Source organism: Ctenocephalides felis, unplaced genomic scaffold, assembly GCF_003426905.1.
Source record: "Ctenocephalides felis isolate EL2017-DRISC unplaced genomic scaffold, ASM342690v1 CF-g0.4_SCAFFOLD_00845, whole genome shotgun sequence".
Classification (NCBI taxonomy): domain Eukaryota; kingdom Metazoa; phylum Arthropoda; class Insecta; order Siphonaptera; family Pulicidae; genus Ctenocephalides; species Ctenocephalides felis.
Window position 1 is genome coordinate 5,968,042 of NW_020536999.1, and position 14,716 is coordinate 5,982,757.

The 14,716-nt window shown below is 26.6% G+C and overlaps 3 protein-coding genes across 3 annotated transcripts in view; 2 read left to right on the forward strand and 1 right to left on the reverse strand.

Annotated features, from left to right (window-relative positions):
* Positions 1-14,716, forward strand: part of LOC113370373 (glycine-rich protein 5-like) — a 294,863-nt gene that overhangs the window by 263,613 nt on the left and 16,534 nt on the right. The gene's annotated exons all lie outside the window — the stretch shown is intronic.
* On the forward strand, positions 312-4,792 carry LOC113370352 (NADH dehydrogenase [ubiquinone] 1 alpha subcomplex subunit 13). The gene is made up of 3 exons (XM_026611022.1): positions 312-508; positions 4,291-4,511; positions 4,573-4,792. The coding sequence occupies exons 1-3, from the start codon at positions 409-411 to the stop codon at positions 4,708-4,710; spliced, it is 459 nt and encodes a 152-aa protein (XP_026466807.1). The 5' UTR covers positions 312-408; the 3' UTR covers positions 4,711-4,792.
* On the reverse strand, positions 6,725-11,280 carry LOC113370341 (very-long-chain (3R)-3-hydroxyacyl-CoA dehydratase 3-like). Its single transcript, XM_026611011.1, has 6 exons — positions 11,197-11,280; positions 11,031-11,135; positions 10,839-10,949; positions 10,635-10,752; positions 10,217-10,562; positions 6,725-7,081 (listed from the first exon to the last, which is right to left on the reverse strand). Exons 1-6 carry the CDS (start codon positions 11,278-11,280, stop codon positions 6,751-6,753), a joined length of 1,095 nt encoding a protein of 364 aa, XP_026466796.1. The 3' UTR covers positions 6,725-6,750.

A 14,716-nucleotide genomic window follows, 5' to 3' on the forward strand; every position in this document is an offset into this window, starting at 1 on the left:
AAAATGTACTAATATAGTATTACATTAAACAGATATAGTAAATTTTATTTATATAGTTTAAATAAGTATATTTGACTAAAAAATATTTATGCACATAGTTTGAGCTGTCAAATATGGCGGCAAATATGAAAACGAATTAAGAAACTGAAAGAAATGCAAACACCAATAATTTGCTTAGTATTTAAATAAAACATTTGTGCACACACAAATATATCATTTAAATATAAAAAATTTAATTATTAATATAATTAAATATCATTTATTCAAATTCAAATTACATCTGTGAAGTTAGCGCCAGTCCCTCTCTCCAAGTGACAGTTCCTCACAACTCTTGAAGTCTGAGATTAAATATGTCATTATTATTATTATTATTATAATATCTGTGTAATTATTAATTATTAGTTTATAATGGCAACTGCAACAGCAACTAAACCTCAAGATTTACCACCAGAAGGAGGCTACAAACCCATTAATTTCAAGAGGGTCCCTGCGAAAACATTCTTTTCTGGTATTGTATGGTGTTATGTCATACAAGAATTGTAATAATATAATAGATAAATGAAATAATAATAGTAATATATCTTATATTACTATAGTTGATACAATAATGATTGAGGTAGTAGTAAGATTTATTTTAGATACAAGATTATATTGGGTTTGTGTGTAGTATGTCAGGAGTACTTGTATAGGTTATTTATACTATGGCTCATAAAAACTAGTCAGATTTATGTACAAAGCTTTAGCAAGTGCTTTATGAATGGTTCTTAGTAGTTTTATATATATATATATATATATATATATATATATATGTTATTTATTAGGATTGTAGTTCATTATAAAATAGTATCGTAAACAGGTTTATCGTTGCCTAAAGTATATTCAACACTTGTATACTGAATAAAGCAAGAACGAACTAGATACAAATATTGCTTTAGGCATTTCATATATATATATATATATATATATATATATATATATATAGTAAAAAATAGATAAAATTTACAAAAATCTAGTAAAAACTGTTTTATGCACTTGGGTCTTAAAATTTTGAATAATTTGTAGTTGAATTGTGGATTTTAGCATTTGATAAATAGTGCCATGTGAATTTAGGAAATTTTTTTTACATTTCTTTATAACTTGAAATATTCTTCCTGGATATTTTTATTCCTGGACATCAGTAAAAACTAGATAAAATTTACTAAATTATAGAAGAAAACTGCTATATACACTTTAGTATCAAAATTTTGTATAATTTGTAGTTAAAATGCAAGTTTCAGCATTTTGATAATTTATCATATATGAATTCAGAACATTTTTTTACGTTTATTCAAATAACTTTTAATTTTCTTCACGGACTTTATAATTTATTTATATCAGTAAAAACTAGATAAAATTTACTAGAATCTAGTAAAACTCGTTATATACACTTGCACATTGAAATTTTGAATAATTTGTAGTTAAAATGCGGACTTTAGTATTCCTTTAATGCAAATTTGGACATTTAGTACCTATTTTTTTTCCATTAACTAAATTTAATGAAGAATAAATAAATCTATGAATATTAATAAAAATACTTAACTTAATATCAGAAAATAATTGCTTCTTAGTCTTATAAGTATTTTGTAAATTTTTTTAAATTTTCTTCTTTGTTTCTTTCATAAAATTAATTGGCTTTGATTTTTTGTGATAAGTTAAATATACAAATATTCTAAAAACTGCTGAATGATGACACTCATTTACTGCCAAAACGTACATAAGTACAATTATTTATAAGAGAAGGCGGTTTTAAATAAATTCTCATTCTTATTTATTAAGAATATTATTTTATCCTAAAATAAGATAGCAAACATATCTAACAAGATCTGCCATTAATATTTTATTAAAAAAATATAATGAAATAAAAAATATTTCCAAACTTCAAATTTTTTTATCTTAAAATTCAAATTTCAAGTTTTTCGTTATTTTTTCAATTTCGACAACTCTTATTTTTTTTAAAATTATTTTACTAAAAATCATTCCAGACATTTTAATTTATTTACATTAGTAAAAACTTTCAATATTTATTAGAACAATAAATAATGATTTATTTATTTATACGTTTTGACACGTTTGTGTGTCATCATTCAGCAATTTTTTTTATTTAATATAAACAGTATCTAAAAGAATTTTTACAAAGTTTAAAAAGATTAAATTTAAAATATATTATGGATTAAAAGAAATTAAACAAGCAAAAAAAACACAAAAAATTAAACTAGCATTATTTATTGAATGATGACACACATTCCGTGTCGAAACGTATAAATAAATAGATCATTATTAATATTTATTGTTCTTTTAATTCGACGACTGGCTGCAAATTAACATTTCAAGAATATGTCTTAACGTCGAACAAAGGGTGGTCCTCGATATGGACAATTTCGAATTACTTTGCTCCCAAGGGTTCAAATCCTTTCAAATTAATAAAAAAAATTCACTAAAAGTTTTAGCTCTTAATATTACCATTTAGATAGTCCGCAATTCAATTAAGTTTCGTAAACTTATTATTAAGTAAATTCTTGCGCCATCTGTGAAAGCAGACTTGTAATTTCGAAGGCAATTTATTACTGATAATTTTCGCGTCAAAATCACCATTTAAATAAATATTTTGTTGCAAAATTAATTTTGATGCCATGATGAATAAATATTTTGTTAAACAGTTCACATGGATTCAATTAGTGGTCAAGTGTTTTATAAATATTTTTACGTGTCGTAATATTTGAGTTATGCTATCACAGATGGTGCAAGAATGTATGGTAATAATGGATATACGAAACTTTTAATTGAATTGCGGACTGTCTAAATGTTAATATTGAAAGATAAAACTTTTAGAGGATTTTTTTGTATTAATTTGGAAGCGTTTGAGCACTTGGGATCAAAGAAATTCGAAATGTCCATATTAAGGACCACCTTAATATATATATATATATATATATATATATATATATATATACTAGATGACCCGACAGACGTTGACCTGTACCTATGTCTACAATTTTTAATATAATATACTAATATTTACCGTTTACCTAAAAATAATAATTATTGCTTTTCAAAGTACTCTTCTAGCCAAAATGCATATACATTTATAATATGAACGATGTTAAATGTAGAACTGCTTTAAATAAAATGATGAGTCTCAATTCCCACACTATATTGGAAATTGAAGTCGTTTAAATTGTATAACATAACCATAACCATAACATAACACTGGTACTTCATGTTGGATTAAATTAATTTAATTTTTTATTATTTAAGATATACAAAATTGCACCTTAAACTTCTCCTAATCGATATCGTGAGGGCCGATTTGTATGTATTCATCTTTACTTTCACATTTATTGTTATAAAGTGAAATTTTTACGAATTTTAAAAATATTGTGGAAAGATTAGTAAAAGATGCAAAGAAATTATATATTGAAAAAAAAAACTATATTAAAAATATAATATCCGAATCTTGTGTTGACGCCCCTAAGGCGTGCGCTCGTATTTTTCGCAAAGCGTCGCATCAAAGGTAGGATCGGCCCTGATTAATACCTAATTTCATATTTTAAGTGAATTAATTTGTCATATCATGTTCATATGTGTATCATTCAATCTGTCATACATACACTGTATTTTATATTATTTCAATTTCTGGCACATCTCAGTCATAAGTTTATTTATTAATATGTATATTAATTTAGAAGGTTATTTATTAATATGAATATTCTAATATTGTCTAGCTAGGTTCATAAGTAAATTGATATTTTTGGCAGAATATAGTTTTCATTTATTTTCAATGCAAACAATGACATGTCGTTTTTTGCAATTTTTTTCCATTTATTTCTACAATATTGCACATACATCCCAGTACTTTATAATCACATACATGCTAGAAAATTTCTTCAACAAAGTTCAGAAAGGTTTATCAAAATCCGAATAATCGTTTAGGAGGAGTATACAGTGAGTGCTCGTAATTTAATATGGACTTTATATAATAGCAATAACGCTCAAATTGATTCTACGTTTTAGTTAGAAAACGTTTGTATGTGAAAAAGAAAAGGGCTGTTTTTCCGGAAATTATTCGATTTTTTCTTATCGTAAGAACCATCCTTGGACTTCAACGAACATTTTAAAAAATGAATTGACCAAATTGGTCCAGGCGTTGTTGAGTTATGCGCTTACCAACACATTTTGCGATCCTTTATATATATATATATATATATATATATATATATATAAATAAATAAATAAATAACTATTTTTTCCCAGGTATCACTTGTTTCGGCATATTAGCCGGAGTAACATGTGCCAGTTGCTACCTCTACCTCCAAAATTGGAAGGATGTCCGTAGAGAAAAACTAGAAATGCGATCAGGACGAATTGCCCTGCACCCTTTGCTCCTGGCCGAAAGGGACCGCGAGTACTTGAAACAAATCAGACGAAACCGGGACGAAGAGGCCAGATTGATGGCAAATGTTAAAGGATGGGAGGTACGGAGGTAAAAAATATATGATTGTATATTATTTTTAATGTTTGTACTTTTATATTTAGGTCGGTAAATTATACAACGAGCCTGTGTACAAAACTGTGCCGAAAGACGCATTTGTGCAGCCTTCGTTCACAGAATTCTACATCCATGCCGACTATGCTGCTAAAGCTGACCGCAACGACTTGCAATTCTGGCATTAATATAATGTAGAAATATCTATAGCAAAGTTGTAGATAATTTTATTATTAAATAAACGTATTTTAGTCCAACGTCAAAAAGAAACTACTCATTTTCTCAAACTTTGATGAATTTTTAAAATTAAACTACTTGTCGTAAAACCGTAATATTTCAGTAAGTTCTATAAGTATATATATATCGCCAAAAAAAGTTCCGTGAAAATCGGCTTAAATTTTTTTTTCAACAGTTAATTACAAGAAAACGGCTCGGTAGATTTTCACCTAAAACTAATCAGTATTATTCCCAACTGATATCTTTCGAACAGTTTTTGATTTTTTAAAATCGGTTCGGTAGTTTGAGGTTAAATGTGAACAAAAAGTTTAACACTTTTTTTCACATTACAAAGAAACGGCTCGGCAGACCGTCTCACAAAACTGACTGAGATAGTCCTCATTGAGATACATCAAATTTAAATTTCTAAAATCGGTTCAGGCGTTTTTGAGAAAACGTCGATCAAAGGTCTAATGTTGACAAATGCCAAAAAAAATATACTAATTTTTGCAAACTTTGAAGAATTTTAAAAATTAAACGGCTTATCGTGGGGCCGTGATATTTTAGTATAATCTATAAGACTATGGTATCTACCGTCAAAAAGAAATCATAAAAATCGTCGAAATTTTTTTTAAAAAAACTTTATTGCAATAAAACGGCCCGGCCGATCTCTACCAAAAACTAATCAGCACGATTCCCAACCAATATCTTTCGAACGGTTTTTGAATTTTCAAAATCGATTTAGAATTGCGGGCTAAAACGTGGACAAAAAACTTTTCACTTTTCTGCGATTTATAAAGAAACGACTCGGCTGATCGTTGCGCAAAATTGAAAAATGATAGTCCTCATCGAGATACATCGATCGGCTTTTAAATTTTTGAAATCGGCCCAGCCGTTTTCGAGAAAACGTCGATTTACGGCAAAAAATCTGTTCACACACACACACAAATACTTTTTCCTTAAATTCGGTCCAATTCGATTCAGAATGGCTTGAAACGTCGAGAAAACATAAAACTAGCAAGTCGGATTTTCTGATGAAAACATAAACTTCTCCTTCGAGATGTTAAATTTTTTTATGTATCTTTACGTTTCAGAGGTTTCTGAACATTTCGGTGTGTGTGTGTGTGGATACAAATTTTCGTCGATGATTTTTAGAACACGAGTCAACCTATTTGAATAATTCAAAAAACATTCGATTCGTATTGATAAGGAGACGGCACTTTTTGCACCGTATCTTCGAAATTCTCGGACCTGCCTTCGCCAAAAACTAATCAGCACGTCCCCATAATCTCCAATATTTTAAAAAAATAATTTTTCTACACTAATTTAAGATTGGATTCTTTGTCAAGATAAATAATAAGTTACTATGATTGTTCAGTATTGTTATGTAAAACAATGTGATGCTTCTATAGTATTTTCAAACTTCGAAACGTTTTCGAAAAATAATATTTTATAATTGTATTAAGAAGCAAAAATATTTAGTAATTATCATAATTATTATGTATAAAGTTAGACAAAAATAAAGATTAAGCAGATGTAATCTGTATGATATAAAATATTTTGGCGCAAATATCACTTAAAAAAACGTTACATTTTTACAAAAGATGAAACAAACATCATTATCTATCAGTCCAATTCTATTTATTGTAACACGATATGAAGCCCTTTGGAAAGCAATAAATATTCAGTTTAATGACGAGTTGAGATAATATTTGATATTTGTTTATCTGATAGAATCACTTGAAGATATAGCTGTTTATGCGATTATGGAATTTAAAGATAAATTTGTTCAGAGAAATTTAAACTTTAGGGTATTATGTATCAAATAGCGCTTATGTAAAAATACCGAAAATATCGGTATTTTTGGGGTAAATACCGGTAAAAATACCGTCGAAAAATCGGGCGGTTTACCGGTAATGCATTCCCTACAACTCGCCCTACAGGAAAAGTTAATAATGAAACTGTAAAATACACAAAAACAAATAATTCTTTTAATTCAATTATCCCCTTTATTAAAATGCTGGTTGACTTTTTCTCCAGCTCTTAGGCCCGAGTTTGTTCACTCGAGCCCTGTACAAATGCGACATTACAAAATACATTCCAGGTATTATCATAAAGAGCAAATAGATTCTTAAAAACGATGGAAGATGGAATGCGAAATTCCAACTGTTTGGCAATGAGACTGTGAATTTTTTGGTCTCTTCGAAATATGGTATGCATCTTAATACTATTATACCTTCGCATAGGACTCCTAAGGGAAATAGGGGTATCCAGATCGTGTACCTCAACCAGGTCAACAGGGCGATGTCTTTTTTGTACAGTTGTGATATGTAGTAGGGGTATCTGGAAAAAATAGAAAGGGGAAAAATTATTAGAAAGTGAAAAAAAAAATGCTTTAAGGGGGCGTCCATTGATCGACTTTTTAAGAATATTTGGAAACCCCTCAATTTGAAAAATTCAGGTAAAAAAAAAATTACACGTGATATCTTACTATACCCCTCCCTCCCCCACGTAATATTTGGTGATTTTTTGTCACACTTTCCTAGTTTTATTAAAAACCTCACGTGATTAATGGACCCCCTTTAAAATAAATTTAAAATACAATAAAATTCCTATATGATGAAATATTTAGGTTTGATGAAATATTGATAAATGTTTTATATATGAATATTTTTTAACAAAACAATATAAATTTAAATTACTAGGAAAAAAATTAACGAGTGAATTGTTTTGTTAAAATAAATCATGAAATATTTCATTACATACATACTATATTAATTATAATTATTGCCTACATTTTTATTATCATTTTATTTTTATAGTTCTTTCAATATTTAATTCAATCTATTTCCATTACTTTTGTTATGCATAATTTTTATTTTTATTATTATTGATATTAATTTACTTCAATTTTTTGTGTTATTCTTTTTTCATTATTGAAAATTTCGATATCCAAGTGTATAAAACAGGTTTTACAAGATTCTAGTAAATTTTATCTAGTTTTCACTGATGTAAATAAATTAAAATGCCTGGGAAGAAAATTTGAAGTTATTTGAAGAAACGTAAAAAAATGTCCTAAATCTATATAAGGCAAATTATCAAAATACTGATATCCGGATTTCAACTACGAATTTTTCAAAATTTTGATATACAAGTGTATATAGTAGTTTTTACTAGATTTTAGTAAATTTTATCTAGTTTTTACTGATGTAACTAAATTAAAATGTCCGGGAAAAAAAATTAAAAGTTATTTGAAGAAATGTAAAAAAATGTCCTGAATTCATATTCGACAAATTATCTAAATACTAAAGTCTGCATTTCAACTACAAACTATTCAAAATTTTAGTATTGAAGTGTATACAACAGTTTTTACTAAAATTTAGTTAAATTTATCTAGTTTTTACTGATGTTAATATATTATAATGTCCAGGAAGAAAATTAAAAGTTATTTCAAGAAATGTAAAAAAATGTCCCGTTGCTAATTAAATTAAAAGAAAATAGCTAATTATGAATACCATAAATTTAAATCTACAATACAAATTATTGCAAATTTCAATATTCAAGTGTGAATCAATAAATAATCTGCTTCATAAAGAAAATCTTCATCTTAAATTTAAAGTTAAATGACTTATTCTTGTAGAAATCTATTTAATAAGGCGTAAAAAACAAATATTGAATAAAATAAATAAGAATAATCTAGTAAATATAAAAGTTCAAACAAATATTAAATAATATAAATGAGAATAAATTAGTAAATATAAAAGTTCTTTCCTCTACAGGCTTTATAAATAATTTAACTTGATTATGAAGAATTAACGTATTTTTTAAAAAAGTAAAAAAAAAAGTTTGTTTCTAAATTTATGAAATTGGACAAAATTTGTTGTGTGAAAAAAAAGATGCAAAAAAAAAATTACATTGATCTTGCTGTCTTCATAACATAAATTAAATATTGATTATAATTAAAATTTAATTTTATTATTATTTTTGTAACTTGAAGTTTTTTAATTCTTTTAATATTTATTTTTATCACTTTCTTCTGTAATTCATAATTTTTCATCATTATTTACTTGACTACAAATTATTCAAAATTTCAATATGCAATGTACATATATAAGAATTTTTACTATAGAGTCTAGTGAATTTTATCCAGTTTTTATTTAGTTACTAATGTAAATAAAATATAGAGTCCAGGAAGAAAATTAAAAGTTATTTGAAGGATTATAAAAAAATGTCCTAAATCCATATATGGCAAATTAGGAAAATACTAAAATCCGCAATTCAACTATAAATTATTCAAAATTTCCATATGCAAGTGTATAAAACAGTTTTTACTGCATTTTAGTAAGTCATATCTAGTTTTTACTTATGTATACAAATTAAAATGTCGGGGAACAAAATTAAAAGTTATTTGAAGAAATGTAAAAAAATGTCCTAAAACCATATATGGCAAATTAGGAAAATACTAAAATCCGCATTTTAAATACTGATTATTCAAAATTTCGGTATACAAGTGTATAAAACAGTTCTTACTAGATTCTAGTAATTTTTATCTAGTTTTTACTAATATATACAAATTAAAATGTCTGGGTAGAAAATTAAAAGTTATTTGAAAAAATGCAAAAAAGTGCTAAATTCATATATTGCAAATTAAGGAAATACTGAAATTTGCATTTTAATTACAAATTATTCAAAATTTGAATATGCAAGTGTATAAAACAATTTTTACTAGATTTTGATAAATTTTACTGATTCACTGATGTAACTAAATTATAATGTCCGGGAATAAAATTTCGAGTTATTTGAAGAAATGTAAAAAATGTCCTATCGTTATTATAATATTGAAGTCTGCATTTCAACTAAAAATTATTCAAAGTTTTAATATCCAAGTGTATACAACAGTTTTTACTAAAATCTAGTAAATTTTATCTAGTTTCTACGGATGTAACTAAATTAGAATGCCCCGGAAAAAAATTAAAAGATATTTCAATAAATTGTGGGAGTAGTAATGAATATGATAGTATAAACTCCACTTGTATAAAAATATATAAAATTTATTCATTATAAAAATTAGTGATAAATAAAATGACAAGTCCGATTGTTTTCTCTCCCATGACTAGCCTGCTTGATTCCCACAAAATGTTAAAAAATGTCCTAAATCCATATATGTCCACTTTCATATATGGCAAATTATCAAAATACAAAAGTCCGCATTTCAACCACAAATTATTCAAAATTTTAATATGCAAGTGTATAAAACAATTTTTTCTAGACTCTAGTAATTTTTGTCTAGTTTTTACTAATGCAACTAAATTATAAAGTCCAGGAAGAAAATTAAGAGTAATGTAATAAAATGTAAGAAAATATACTAAACCTAAAATGACCTTAATCAAAAATTAATTTTAATTTAAACATCTAAATATGTTACTAAACAATTTTTATTAAATTCTAATGAATTTTATCTCCTGTAATTTTTCTTACCTTATCAATTCTATCAGCGCCCAAGCAAAAAACAGATAAAACACAACCGGCTTCGTCTGCATCCTGGGTTCACTTTCAATCATACAAAAAAGTATGAAAAACCTTCCAGTAGTCTGCATCATAGGCGTCATGATGCCTCCTTTAGTATACCCAAACAACGGATGCATAACTTCCAAAAACTGTAACAACTGGCAAAACCTGAAAGCCCCACCGACAGCCGAATAAGTACCGGGCATCGATTCTGGTCCGTCTCTGCAATATCTTACAAACATCACTAGTGATATGTAACAGAATCCGATGAATTGGAGGAAATTGTAAACGACTAGGTATACTTTTTTCATATCTTCTGGAAAAAAAAAAAATTATATAAGATAAAGGATTGATGGGGGTAATGGGGTAATGGAAATATTTGCAGTGCCTTTAATGTATCCGTATTCTTCTTTGTGTAGTTTTTTGTACATTTCGGGATAGTCTTGCATTATGTCTAGTTTTTCTTTTATTAGGAAGTTTGGCGAATGCCAATTGTCAATGTCGACCTAGGATAAAATATAAGTATATATATATATATATATATATATATATATATATATATATATATATATATATATATATGTATATTTACTTTTAACCAAGCAGGTTTTTGTGGATGACAGGTTAGTCTGGGCCACCATTCGTTTATTGACTTTTTCAGCACAAATTCAATCGTATTTGGCAAAATTTGATAATTAGACTTCTACAAAACAAGAAAACACAAACATTATAAATTCATAACCACAATTTTTCATCTACAATTATCATATTTTCATTTACTTACTTGAGGATCAATCCCTGAGTAAAACACCAACTCAAAACTATATCTATTCGACTTGGATTTAACATAAAAATCTAAATGACTTTCACTTAAACTAATATTAGGATCCTGAAACAAACAAAAAGTATTTTAATATAAATTCTTTTACTATAAATAGAATGTCACTAACTTTTATATCGGATAAATCGACTTTCAGAGTGATTTTTGATAAGTTTTGCGACCAGTATACAATCGGGTTTGAATTTAAAACCATTTCATAGTTTGTTTAATGAATTATTCATGTATTTTGGTCAAAATATTATTTGTGAAATGTAAACTTGACACCGGTCGATATTTTTGTAGATGGTGTTGCCAGAGATAATAGAAATAAATATAAATGTAAATAAATAAATGTTCATAGTATTAGTTACCTGTATTTTATTTAAATAAGTAAATTTGTGTACTAGTAGTTTATTTAAACTGTTTTATTCAAAATTTGTTGATTTCTTGATGAACTGTCAAATAACTTCTTTCAACTGTCAAAAGCGACATGAAGTTGTCAGTTATTAACTGTCAAACCATTTGAAATCAAATATAAATATATTTATTACATTTAAATATTAACAATAAAAATATAAACGTATACGCAAAATAATTTATTTAACAAACTCAATGTGCTTTCTATATATTTTATTTTTAATAGTTTGTTTAAAAGCAAACCTATCAATAATCAACAGTCAAGTGGCCATTATTGCGAAACCAATTGTTAAATTAATTGAAACAGCAAATATTTATATATTTATATATTGATTATATAAATTTAACCAATTTAACGGACTTAACTGTTATAAGTTCTATATAAACTATAAAATTTACGTCAAAGTTCATTTAAAATTTTGAATTTACCGCGAAACTGTCAAATGGCTTCTTGCAACTGTCAAACTTGAGCGACATGAAGTTGTCCATTAACGAATTAATACGAATTTAAATGTTAAATCAAATGTAATATAAATATAGTAATAAAAATAATATAAACATATTTAATTTAATTTAACAACATATTATCTATCTGCTTTATCATTATAATTATTATTATTACTATTTTTGTTTACATTTAACCTAAACCTGTCAATTACAAACTGTCAAGTGACGCAGAAGCAAATGTCAGATCTTATGTGATTGCGAATTGCGATTTTGTTTTGATAATGACATAAAAACGTAATTGGCAAATTGTTTGATTAAATTTTTGTTAAATAACGAGTAAAATAATGGCACTTTATCGTCTGACTAATAATTGTTTGCGTAGGAGCTTGAGTACTCCTGTGGCATTGTATCATGCCAAGGTAAGTAGAATATGTAGTTGTTTTGTAAGTTCTAACCAAAGGATAAAAGAAGTCTTTGAAATTAAATTAAGTACTCATAAAAATATCACAAATGTCAAATTTAGTAATTATAGCATTTATATTTCAAACCCTATAAAATTTTGTACCAAATTCTTACTAAAAGTTGTTATTTGTACCTACAAGGTTTTTCTAACCTAAAAATACTTAAGGCTTATATCATTTATGTATTTTATTTATATTTTAAGGTGGTGGATCATTACGAGAATCCAAGAAACGTAGGAGCTTTGGATAAAAATTCCAGCAATGTCGGTACAGGGCTTGTGGGAGCACCCGCTTGTGGTGATGTCATGAAATTGCAAATACAGGTTTGCAAAGACTTAAAGCATTATAATAGAATAGGATAATTAAATAGATAGATAGAATTCAATACATAGATGATCTATGTTTTTATTCCTTTAGGTTGATGAAAATGGAAAAATCATTGACGCCAAATTCAAAACCTTCGGCTGCGGTTCTGCCATAGCCTCCAGTTCTTTGGCCACCGAGTGGGTGAAGGGAAAGACCATCGAGGAGGCTTCTAAATTGAAAAACACAGATATCGCTAAAGAACTGGCTTTGCCACCCGTAAAACTGCATTGCTCAAGTAAGAAATGATAAAAGAAATATTAATAAAACTTTGTATGATAAAAGAGTTACTTGTAGGGCTGTGGAAGCCCAGTGGTTCAATTATATAAAAATTAATTAAAGAAGGAATTATAAAAGATTCATAAATTTAAGTATTGATTTTTTAATTAAGTCGACAAAAAGGTCGGAAATTTATACTTTTAACGAATTTGTATTAACCAAGTCTAAAGAAGTTTTACTTCAAAAAATTTATATTCTAAATAATATCGCATGTGGGGTATCTTTTAAAAGGCCTCGACGAGTAGAAAATGATTTTTTATAAAAAAAGAGTATAATGTAATAAAAACGTTATATATACTATCATATTATTATTAAAACATTAAATATTAATTTGTTAAATTTTATCGTGTAAGGTGTGAAGCATTTGCTAAACTTTGCGTAGCAAATTCTAAAATTAACTATGTAATTTGGCTAAAAAATTTACACTTAATGAATTTGTATTAAACGAGTCTAAAGAAGTTTTACTTCAAAAATTTAGTATCTTTCTTTTATGGCATGTGGGGTATCGTTTGAAAGGTCTGGATGAGTAGAAAATGATTTTTATGAAAAATGAGTATATAGTACTATAACCGTAGTTATATTACCATATTATTATTACAAAAAAATATTAGTTTGTTATATTTTAATGAACAACTGTTTAAATGTATAAGATGTAGGAGTTTTGTAGCAAATACTAAAATTAACTATATGATTTGTCCAAGAAAATTACATTTTTAATAATTTTTATTAAACGAGTCTAAAGAAGTTTTACTTCAAAATTTTTTGTTCCTATCCTTTACGGCATGTGGGGTATCGTTTAAAAGGTCTCGACGAGTAGAAAACGATAGTGCAAAAAATATTGTTATAAAATATTACTTAGTTCTTTTCCTTTCCAGTGTTGGCAGAAGATGCAATCAAGGCAGCCCTGTCCGATTACAAAATCAAGCAGCAGAAAATGGAAGCAAAGTCATCCTAAATCTTGAATCATCCCCTACAGCTCTCGTAGTCAAGTTGTAGTCTAAAAAAAAAAACAATATAGTAATTAGTTTTTAATCTCTAATTGTTGCTTTTTAATTGTGAAGGATGTAAAACAATATTATTAATTTTGTATGTGATAAATGTTATAGGTTGTTGAAGAATGGAATATATATTTATGTACAAATAATGTGTGAGTTTTATTCGTTTATTATTACATAATATGTATGAAGACAAATTATTGTTGATATGATATTTATTGGATATCATAAAATATAATTGATTAGTTTTAATTGATTATGGCAATTAATTAATTGGTTTCCTCGAAATGTATACTTTGTATTCAAAGTATACGGGTTTTAAATTAGCTTAATCATGTTTATTATTATGTAATATTTATTTACATTCTAATATTGTAATTTTATTGTATAACAAATTAATTTATTTATATATATAAAGGTTATTATAATAATAATCAAATAATTGAAAATAACTAGTGGTGTATATGGCATTGTGCCTTAAGGCAAATTGCTGAACTTGCCTTACCGGAAACTAAATTATTAAAAAAAAACTTTGCAAAACTTTAAAAAAATCACATTTTTGAGAAATTTTCAAATTATTGAAAATAAAATTGACTTTTTTAAAAAAATTGAATTTTTTTGTATTTTTTTTTTTAATTTTGAACCTTTTTTTTAAGCAAGCGCGCTGAACACACAAATACATCCATCT

What these genes read in the sequence shown, in the direction of transcription:
- LOC113370352 (XM_026611022.1), top strand. Translation starts at nt 409, where the DNA reads ATGGCAACTGCAACAGCAACTAAACCTCAAGATTTACCACCAGAAGGA. An exon ending in TGCGAAAACATTCTTTTCTG is followed by an intron (nt 509 to 4,290) that starts GTATTGTATGGT and finishes ATTTTTTCCCAG; the next exon opens with GTATCACTTGTTTCGGCATA. An exon ending in CAAATGTTAAAGGATGGGAG is followed by an intron (nt 4,512 to 4,572) that starts GTACGGAGGTAA and finishes TTTTATATTTAG; the next exon opens with GTCGGTAAATTATACAACGA.
- LOC113370341 (XM_026611011.1), bottom strand. Translation starts at nt 11,280, where the DNA reads ATGGTTTTAAATTCAAACCCGATTGTATACTGGTCGCAAAACTTATCA. An exon ending in AAAAACCTGCTTGGTTAAAA is followed by an intron (nt 10,753 to 10,838) that starts GTAAATATACAT and finishes ATTTTATCCTAG; the next exon opens with GTCGACATTGACAATTGGCA. An exon ending in AGAATACGGATACATTAAAG is followed by an intron (nt 10,563 to 10,634) that starts GCACTGCAAATA and finishes TTTTTTTTCCAG; the next exon opens with AAGATATGAAAAAAGTATAC.